General features: G+C 41.9%; 1 protein-coding gene across 1 annotated transcript; it reads right to left on the bottom strand.

Moving 5' to 3' along the window:
* Positions 1-7,171: 7,171 nt before the first annotated feature.
* LOC138881288 (uncharacterized) lies at positions 7,172-7,879 on the bottom strand. Its single transcript, XM_070161504.1, has one exon. The coding sequence runs from the start codon at positions 7,877-7,879 to the stop codon at positions 7,172-7,174; it is 708 nt and encodes a 235-aa protein (XP_070017605.1).
* Positions 7,880-10,851: the final 2,972 nt, after the last annotated feature.

Here is a 10,851-nt window from a genome sequence, read left to right on the forward strand (position 1 = left end):
ACTCTTCTCTTGCATTGAGGTGTATTTTTCTTGAAAGTTTTAATTTTAACATTGGATATGTAACCATATCTATTTACATACATGTGTTTTGACATTAGTGTCTGCCAAAGTTGTGGATGCAATAACGTATTTGCAACACCATGAATATCAGGCGGGACAACTGGAATAGTAGCAGCAAAGACAACACCAAAATTGATAGCACCATAAAAAATTTCCGCAGTAGTATTACTTGCCATAGTTTCTTAGATTGTAGAGAAATGACACTGAAAAATAACAATAATAATACTACAATAATATTATTTGTAAGCAGGTACACGAATTGGCTTGAGTCGTGCTGGACACTGTCCTAAGAAACTATTTCAGCAATGTGAAATGTTTCCCCAGGATTAAACAAGCTCATCTCCATTTGGGAGGATACAAGAATAAAAAAAATATTGAATTACAAACTCAGCTAGCAAGTAGAAAAAGTAATAAGAAAGGAAACAACTAATATTTAATATTGGACAACAAAAAAAGAAGGGAGGCGTGAAAGTAAATGAGAGGAATGATGTTTTTGTTGATGGTGATTTCCTTGTCAAGTGAGAGCCTATTTATAGTTGTAATTGCATGAAACTTGGCTTTTGCATGGCAAAAACGTGGATGAACATTTGCCACTTTTTAGACTTCTTTTGCCACTAATCATAACCTTCTAGAAGGGTTAAAAACACTTGTCCAAAGGGCATTAAAATATTGCCACTATCTCCCACTATTTTAAAGACCTTTTGAAATAAACTTGGTGGATTTATATGGTTTAAATGTAATAGGTTTGGTATCTTCTGGAGTATGAACCAAACTTATATCAATAAAAATTTAACTCACAGAATTACTGGTGAAATATAATATTTCTATAAACCAATAACTCTTATTATAAGTCAAAGATTTTATCAATCACAGTTCGACCCTCACAATTTTGCTATCAACGCGGTTTTGCGCCACTAGGCCATGCGCATGCCTGGTGATTCATGAGAGCTCTAGAGACTAGGCCAAAATCTCATAGGAGCGACCCACTCCACTCTCATATAGATGATCAAATGTATACTATTTTTAAATACACCATCCATAAGGACTATGGATTTTATTAAGAGTTATAACTCAACCTCTCAATTAGTAGCAGTCAAGCACTCTCTTTTAGTGCATCAGTGCCAATATTGATTTGTTATTACCCATATGAACCTACTTCATGGGATCTCCAATCACATAGGTTGGGTTACCATCTCTATTGACAACATGTCGGCCTTAACCCATCTCTTTTTAGGTTTGAAGAATTAATTTTCTTCCTATAGGTTTAGTCAGAGGATAGGCCAAATTTATCTCTGACTTCACATAGTCAATGGAAATTATTCCATCTCTCAACAACTGTTTTATGACATCATGTCTCAGTTTCATGTGTTTACTTTTACAATTATAAGATTTATTCTTCGCTATAGCTATTGCTGCTTGGCAATCACAGTGTATAGACACAAGTGACAACTAATAGAATAATTTATACCAGGTGACAACACATACAAAAATTGTCTTTGACAATTTTTTGACCTTAGACTACATTTTGCAAAAGAAGCCCAATTTTTTTGTATTCTATAGTGTCACGACCCGGAATTCCTACCTTCGGGACCGTGATGGCACATAACATTTTACTTGCTAGGCAAGCCAACGTTAGAACAATTTACTTCTTTCAATAGTTTAAATGATGACATTAATAACAAACTGAAAATAATAGGTATGTTCTAAGTATAAATGCGGAAATTAAACCAGCCAAACGTCTATTACAATTCCCTGAACATGGTGTCACAAGTGCACGAGTATCTAAAGTAATATATATGAAGGTTTGAAATAAGTACAAAGCTGGCTGAATGAAATTATATAGCTAAAAAGAAAAGAGGATGGAGACTCTAGGAGCTGCAGGCGCTGAACAACCGTACCTCAAGTCTCTGCCGATATCCAATCTAGGCACACTAATAACCGCCACTGGGATCGACTCTAAAATTTGCACAATGCGCAGAGTGCAATATCAGTACAATCGACCCCATGTACTGGTAAGTGCCGAGCCTAACCTCGATGAAGGATTGACGAGGCTAAGATGGGTCACCTACACTATAACCTATACACAGTATAGAAAAATGACAGGAAGTTGGAATACTGAACAAAATTTAAAAAGCCAACAGAAATAATAATCACAGCCTTAGGAATAAACTAGCACCTGCCAGAATCACCAATCTCTTAACAGTTCAAGCGAATACCGGAAGCCAACATAGCTCAAGTAATGTAAACATATAGATTGTTGCGACGCGAAACCCGATCCCACCAAACAACACGAAATCTTTCGTTATTTCACTGTAACAATATCAACAATAGTAAATAATATAAATATTTTAGTGGCGCACAATCCGATCCTACCATATGTCAATATCAGAATCATAATTCACCCTTATTTTACCATATTAATCCATCCTTATTCCACCTATTGCGGCGTGCAAATTCGATCCCACCATGCAATCCAGTCCACCTTTATTACACCTGCTGCGACGTGCAGCCCGATCCCACTATATCAGTACTAAACACTCACTGTACACAGCCAAATCAACAAGTCAAACTACAAGCCTTTACAATCAATAAATACCAAACCGAACCAAAAGAAACCTTGCACAATATAGAATCTACACAAGTAACACTACACAGCGAGACCAATCCAACAATTTACAATTAGAAGATGCATACAAGTCAAGTTAAGCAAATAATAGGGGTTCGTGAAACTATGTAAAGAACTAACATCATTAGCAGGAGAAGATATTGACTAACCGGTAGTAGTTAAGCATGGAAAGCATTTAGGACATATAACAGTTAAGTTAGGAAGAAAAAAATTAAGAAAAAAAGATAAATCAGGGAGAAACAGATAATTCGGCGGCGTATAAGCACTCGTCACCTTGCACATATGCCGCTCACATGAGAATCACATAGTATTTAGTCCGAGGATTCCTAATACCCTCAGGTCAAGGTTAGATATAACATTTACCTCGCTCCAAGGACCACTCAAAGCTCAACCACGACTTTGCCTTTCAAACTAGCCTCCGAACCAACAATATCTAGCAAATTACCAATCAAACAATTCAAAATAAGCCTTAGAAATCAACCACGATAACAAAAATTCGATTTAGGTCAATATTGAAAAAGTCAACACCGGGCCCGCTTGGTCCAAACCCGAAATTCGGACCAAAACCCGATTACCCATTCACTTTTGAGCCCGAATATATAATTGGTTTTGGAATTCGACCTCAATTTGAGGTCTAAATTCCCAAATTTCAAAATCCCTAATTTCTACCCAAAAATTCCCTATTCCACCATGAAAACCTTAGATTTTATGTTGAAATCTTATAAAATGATGTGAAAGATTGAAAGAAACTAGTTTAGAATCACTTACCAATATTTTAGGGAAGAAATGGTCTTTGGAAAATCGCCTCTTGTGTTTTAGGTTTTGAAAATTTAAAGAATGGGAGAAAAATCTCGTCTAAGTCACTTTTACCAACTGCAGATGTCGCAAATGTGACCTTGGCTTCGCAATTGCGAAGCCCGCAAATGCGAAGAGACCATCGCAAATGCGAAGTCCTCCACACTTCTGCTGCCTTCGCAAATGCGAACATGGACCTTCGCGATTGCCACTCTAGGATCGCATGCGTGATCACTGCCCTTCCCAGCTTTACTTCGCAAATACGGAGGATGCTTCACAATTGCGAAGACTGTATGGCCCAAATACTCCTTGCAAATGTGAGAAATAGCTTGCAAATATGGAACCTGCCGAGGTCGTAAATGCGATACCTGATCTTGCATTTGCGAGATCAGAGGCCTACACCAACAACTAAAACACCAACAATTTTCTAAGTCTTATTTTCACTCTGTAGCCTATCCGAAACTCACACGAGCCCTCGGGTTCCAAACCAAGAGTACACACAAGTCTAAAAATATCATACAAACTTGCTCGCGATAAAATCGCCAAAATAACACCTAGAACTACAAAATTAGCACCAAATCAAATGAAATTCTCAAGAACACTTTAAAATTTCTATTTTCACAACCGGACGTCCGATTCACGTCAAATCAGCTCCGTTTCTCACAACATTTTACATACAAGTCATAAATAAGGTATTCTACCTATAACCAAAATACGAACCCGATATCCAAAAAGTCAAACCTTGGTTAAACATCCCTATTTCATTAAGGCTTTAACTTTCAAATTTTGACAAAGTCCGATATTTCGGGTCAGGGACTTCCAATTTCGATTCCGGACATACACCCAAGTCCTAAATTATGATACGAACCCACCAAGATCGTAAAAACACGAATCCAGGTCCATTTACCAAAAATATTAACCAAAGTCAACTCAAATGAAGTTTTTAGGCAAAATTTCTTATTTTTATGAACTTTTAACATAAAAGCTTTCCGAAAATATGCCCGAACTGTGCACACAAATCGAGGAGGGTAAAATTGAGACTTTTAAGTCTCAAAAGTGTAGAATTTAGTTCTAAAACACAAGATGACCTTTCGGGTCATCATATTCTCCACCTCTAAAATAACCGTTCGTCCTTGAATGGACATAGAAAAGTACCTGAGCTAGTGAAAAAGTGGGGATATCTACTCCGCATATCGGACTCGGACTCCTAGGTATCTTCCTCAACAGGCTGACCTCTCCACTTCACTCGAACTGAAGGGTAACTCTTCGATCTCAACCGACGAACCTGCCGGTCTAGAATAGCTACTGGCTCCTCTTCGTAGGTCAAATCCTTGTCCAACTGGACAGAGCTGAAATCTAACACGTGGGATGAATCGCTGTGATACTTCCGAAGCATGGACACATGGAACACTAGATGGACCACTGATAAACCAGGTGGCAATGCAAGTCTATAAGCCACCTCTCCCACTCGGTCAAGAATCTCAAAAGTCCCGATGTATCTAGAGCTCAACTTGCCCTTCTTTCCAAACCTCATTACATCCTTCATGGGTGACACCCGGAGTAATACTCTCTCTCCGACCATGAATGTAACATCACGAACCTTACGGTCGGCATAACTCTTCTGCATGGATTGAGCTGTGCGAAGTCTATCCTAAATGATCTTAACCTTATCTAAGACATCCTGTACCAAATCTGTACCCAATAATCGAGCCTCCCCCTGGCTCAAACCATCCAATCGGCGATCGACATCGTCTACCATATAATGCCTCATAGGGGGCCATCTGGATGCTCGACTGATCGTTGTAGGTAAACTCCGCTAGCGACAAGAACTGATCCCAAGAGCCTCCGAAGTCAATAACATAAGTGTGGGGCTCTCGGGCTCTCGGGCTCTGAATAGTGCTCTCGGGCTATCCGTCCGTCTAAGGATGAAATGCTGTGCTCAACTCAATCTGTGTGCCCAACTCACGTTGCATTGCCTTCCAAAAATGCTAGGTAAACTACGTACCTCAATTAGAAATGATAGACATGGGCACACCATGAAGACGAACGATCTCGCGAATATAAATCTTTGCCAACTGGTCTGAAGAATAGGTAACTGCCACATGAATGAAATGCGCTGACTTGGTCAGTATATCCATAATAACCCAAACTGCATCGAACTTCCTCTGAGTCTGTGAGAGTCCAACAACAAAATCTATAGTGATACACTCCCACTTCCACTCAGGAATCTCCATCTTCTGAAGCAAACCACCAGGCCTCTGATGCTCGTACTTTACTTGCTGACAATTTAGGCACCGAGCTACATATGCAACTATGTCTTTCTTCATTCTCCTCGACCAATAATGCTGCCGCAAGTCCTGATATATCTTGGCGGCGCCCGGATGAATAGAATACTGGGACCTGTGAGCTTGCTCTAGAATCAACTCACAAAGTCCATCCATATTAGGCACACAAACATGACCATGTATCCTCAAAACTCCATCATCTCCAATCGTAACTTGCTTGGCATCACCGTGCCGCACGGTATCCCTAAGGACAAGTAAATGAGGATCATCATACTACCGCTCCCTGGTGCGCTCAAACAATGAAGACCAAGTGACCGTACAAGCTAGAACATGAATGGGCTCAGAAACATCCAACCTCCCGAACTGATTGGCCAAGGCCTGAACATCTAATGCAAGCGGTCTCTCACCGACTGGAATGTATGCAAGGCTGCCCATACTCATTGACTTCCTACTCAAGGCATCGGCCACCACATTGGCCTTCCCGGGATGATACAAGATGGTGATATCATAGTCTTTCAATAGTTCAACCACCTTCTCTGCCTCAAATTGAGCTCCTTTTGCTTGAACAAATACTGCAAACTCCGATAATCCGTGAATACCTAACATGACATGCCATAAAGATAGTTCCTCTAAATCTTCAACGCGTGAACAATGGCTACAAGCTCTAAGTCATGGACATAATAATTATTCTCGGTAATTACCTTGCCACCCTGCAACAATACCGCACCAAGTCTAATATGAGATGCGTCACAGTATACTATATAAGGCCCTGAACCTATGGGCAGCACTAACACCGAGGCCGTAGTCAAAGTAGTCTTGAGCTTCTGAAAGCTCGGTTCACACTCGTCTGACCATCTGAACGCGACACCCTACTAGATCAACCTGGTCAATGGCTGCTATAGATGAGAACCCCTCAACAAACCAACGGTAATAACTCGCCAATCCCAAAAAACTCCGGATCTCTGTAGCTGAAGTGGGTCTAGGCCAGTTTTTGACTGCCTCAATCCTCTTAGGATCCACCTGAATACGCTCTATTGATACAAAGTGCCCCAAGAAAGCGACTGAACTCAACCAAAACTCGCATTTTGAAAACTTATCATATAACTGACTGTCTCTCAGAGTCTGAAGCATGATCCATAAATGCTGCTCATGCTCCTCTCGGTTGCAGGAGTAGATCAAGATATCATCAATAAACACAATCACAAAGGAATCCAAATAGGGCTTGGACACCCGGTTCATCAAATCCATAAATGTTGTTGGGGTCATTTGTTGGCCCAAATAACATCACTAGAAACTTATAATGCCCATACCGAGTTCGAAAAGCTATCTTAGGGACATCAGATGCCCTAATACTTAACTGATGGTAGCCAAATCTCAAATCAATCTTTGAAAACACCTTGACACCCTAGAGCTGATCAAATAAGTCGTCAATCCTTGGCAATGGATACTTGTTCTTGATGGTGACTTTGTTCAGCTGCTGATAATCTATGCACATCCTCATCGATCCATCCTTCTTCTTCACAAACAACACGAGTACACCCCAGAGCGAGACACTAGGTCTAATAAAGCCCTTATCAAGAAAATCTTGCAGCTGCTCTTTCAATTCTTTCAACTCTGGCGGGGCTATATGGTATGGCAAAATAGAAATGGACTGAGTGCCCGGAACCAAATTAATACAGAAGTCGATATCCTTGTTGGGTGGCATCCCCGGCAGGTCTACAGGAAACACCTCTAGAAACTCACAAACGACCGGTACTAAATCCATGTAAGGAACCTCCGTACTAGAATCGCAGACATAATCCAAATAAGCTAAACACCCCTTCTCGACCATATGTCGAGCCTTCACGTACGAAATAACCCTACTGGTAGAATAACTTGGAGTCCCTCTCCACTCCAATTGAGGTGACCCCGACAAGGCTAAGGTCACTGTCTTGGCGTGACAATCCAATATAGAATGATAAGGTGACAACCAATCCATCCCCAAAATGACATCAAAATCGACCATATCGAAAAGTAGGAGATTTACACGAGTCTCAAGACTCCCAATGGTAACCACACATGAACGATAAATACGATCTACAACAATAGCATCTCCTACAGGGGGTGGACACATACACGGGAGCACTCAAAGAATCATGAGGCACAACCAAATATAAAGCAAAATAGGATGGCACGTAAGAATAAGTAGAACCCGAATCAATTAGAACTGAGGCATCTCACTGCAAACTGAAACCATACCTGTGATAACCGCGTCAGTTAATTTATCCTCAGGCCTGGCTGGAAAATCCTAGCATCAGGGCTGGGCCCTACAACTCTTAACCATATCTCCAGGATGGCCTCCTGCTGGCTGGCCTCCACCTCTAGCGGCCTGGCCTCCACCTCTAATAGCCTGACCCCCATCTCTAACGGCCTGACCTCTATCTAGCTAAATGGGAGGTGATGCAACCGATGCCAAAATTATGGCACGAGAACTCTATTGTGGTATACCGCCTAATAAATCTCAGACAAGTCCTCCTGATATGCCCAAGACCACTACACTCAAAACATCCATCCTGGTGCTGTGGCTGCTAAAACTGAGACTGACCCGGATGGGCCAGATGACCACGGTAATAACTCTGAATAGGAGGTACACTAAAAGGAGATGGCGGTGCACTGTAGGTTGGCTGCCTAAAATGAGGCACATAAGGACCACATCTCCCTAAATCAATGTGGGATGCCTGAAGTGCTGACTGAAATGGTTTGAGAGGATGGTCTCTACCAAAAGTACTCCAACCTCCAAATGAGGAACCACTAAATCCCCCAGAATGACGAGGTCTCTTGTTAGATCCCTGACCACTCCCCTAAGCTAGTACCATCTCGACTCGCCTGGCAACATTGGCTGCCGCCTAAAAAGAAATCTCACTCCCAGTCTCCTTAGCCATCTACAATCTTATAGGCTGAGCAAGTCCCTCAATAAAACTCCCTACTCTCTCTCTCTCTCTCTCTCTCGGTAGGAAGCAGAAGAATAGCATGACATGCCAAATCCACAAATCGAGTCTCGTACGGAGTGACACTCATAAAACCCTACTGTAGACGCTTAAACTACCTCCAATAGTCCTCTTTCTGAGTGATAGGAAGGAACTTCTCAAGTAATAGCTTAGAGAACTGGTCCCAAGTAAGAGCCGGCGACCCAGCTAGACTGGTCAACATATAATCCCTCCACCATTTCTTGGCGGAACCCAAAAAATAAAATGTAGCAAAGTCGACCCTATTGGTCTCCATAATCCCCATATTCCATAGTACCTCATGACAGCTGTCCAGATAGTCCTGGGGATCCTATAAAGATGCACAATTGAAGTTAACTGGGAAAAGCTTGGTAAACCTATCCAATCTCCGTAAAGCCTCATAAGATATAGCCGATCCATCACTAGCCTATGCCGCAACAACCGGCTGAACTGTCCTTATTGGCTGTGCTGCTGGAGTCTGAAACTAGGGAGCTATCTGCTCCGGAGTGTGAGTAGCAGGAATCTTTGCTCCTCCCCCAATCTAAGAGATAGCTGGTGCTACAAGAAATGTGTCGGTCTGGGCTATACTCTCTATCAGGCCCACTAAACGGACCAAAGCATCATATAGTACCAGGGTGGCGATGAGCCCCTCCAGGACCTGAGCTGGTCCTGCTGGAACGGTCTAGGCTGGATCCTCCTCATAAAACTCTACCTTAGGCTTCGCCACTGGTGCTGCTACTCGAGCTCTGGGTTGAGCCCTGCCCCTGCCTCGGCCTCTGGAACAACCTCGACCTCGTCCTCTACCCCTCGTAGGAGCTGCTGCTAGGGGCTCAAGCTGCTGCTCAACTGAAGATGCGGTATGCATTCTCACCATCTGTGAGAGAACAAAATAGAGGGGTTCAATCAGCAATGATAGAATAAAATAGCACGACAGAGAAGAATAAAAGTGAAACTATTTCTAACTCCATAGCCTCTAGAAGATAAGTACAGATGTCTCTATACCGATCCTTCATACTCTACTAAGTTTGCTCGTGACTTGTGAGACCTATGTAACGTAGTGCTCTGATACCAACTAGTCACAACCCGGAATTCCCACCTTCAGGACCGTGATGGCGCCTAAAATTTCACTTGCTAGGAAAGCCAATGTTAGAACAATTTACTTCATTCAACAGTTTAAATGAAGACATTAATAACGAACTGAAATAACAGGTATGTTCTAAGTATAAATGCGGAAAATAAACCAGCCAAACGTCTATTACAATTCCGTGAACCTGGTGTCACAAGTGCATGCGCTTTTAAAGTAGTACATATAAAGGTTAGAAATAAGTACAAAGCTGTATGAATGAAGTTATACAGCTAAAAAGAAAAGAGGATGGGGACTCCAGGAGCTGCGGGCGCTGAACAGCCGTACCTCAAGTCTCCGCCTATGTCTAATCCGGTCACGCTAATAACCGCCGCTGGGATCGACTCTAAAATCTGTATAGTGTGCAGAGTATAGTATCAGTACAACCGACCCCATGTATTGGTAAGTGTCGAGCCTAACCTCGACGAAGTAGTGACGAGGCTAAGGCGGGTCACCTACACTATAACCTGTACGCAGTATATAAAAATGATAGGAAGTAGGAATACTGAACATAATTTAAACAACTAACAGAAATAATAATCATAGCCTCAGGAATAAACTAGCACCGACTGGAATCACCAATCGCTTAATAGTTCAAGCGAATACCGAAAGCCAACGCAACTCAAGAAATGTAAACATATAGATTATTGCGGAACACAACCCGAACCCACAAGACAACATGAAATCCTCCCTTATTTTACCGTAACAATACCAAAAATATTAAATAATATAAATATGTTGTGGTGCGCAACCTGATCCCACCATATATCAATATCAGAATCATAACTCACCCTTATTTCACCATATTAATACACCCTTATTCCACCCATTGCGGCGTACAAACCGATCCCACCGTGCAATATAAATTCACCCTTATTCCACCATATCAGTCCACCCTTATTGCACTTGCTGCGGCGCGCAGCCCGATCCCACTATATCAGTACTACACACTCACTATACACAGCCAAATCAACAGTT

The sequence above is a fragment of the Nicotiana sylvestris genome, chromosome 11, assembly GCF_000393655.2.
Source record: "Nicotiana sylvestris chromosome 11, ASM39365v2, whole genome shotgun sequence".
Lineage (NCBI taxonomy): Eukaryota > Viridiplantae > Streptophyta > Magnoliopsida > Solanales > Solanaceae > Nicotiana > Nicotiana sylvestris.

Bases quoted from the DNA above. Each gene is read 5' to 3' on its own strand.
- LOC138881288 (XM_070161504.1), bottom strand. From the start codon at position 7,879: ATGTGTCCACCCCCTGTAGGAGATGCTATTGTTGTAGATCGTATTTAT.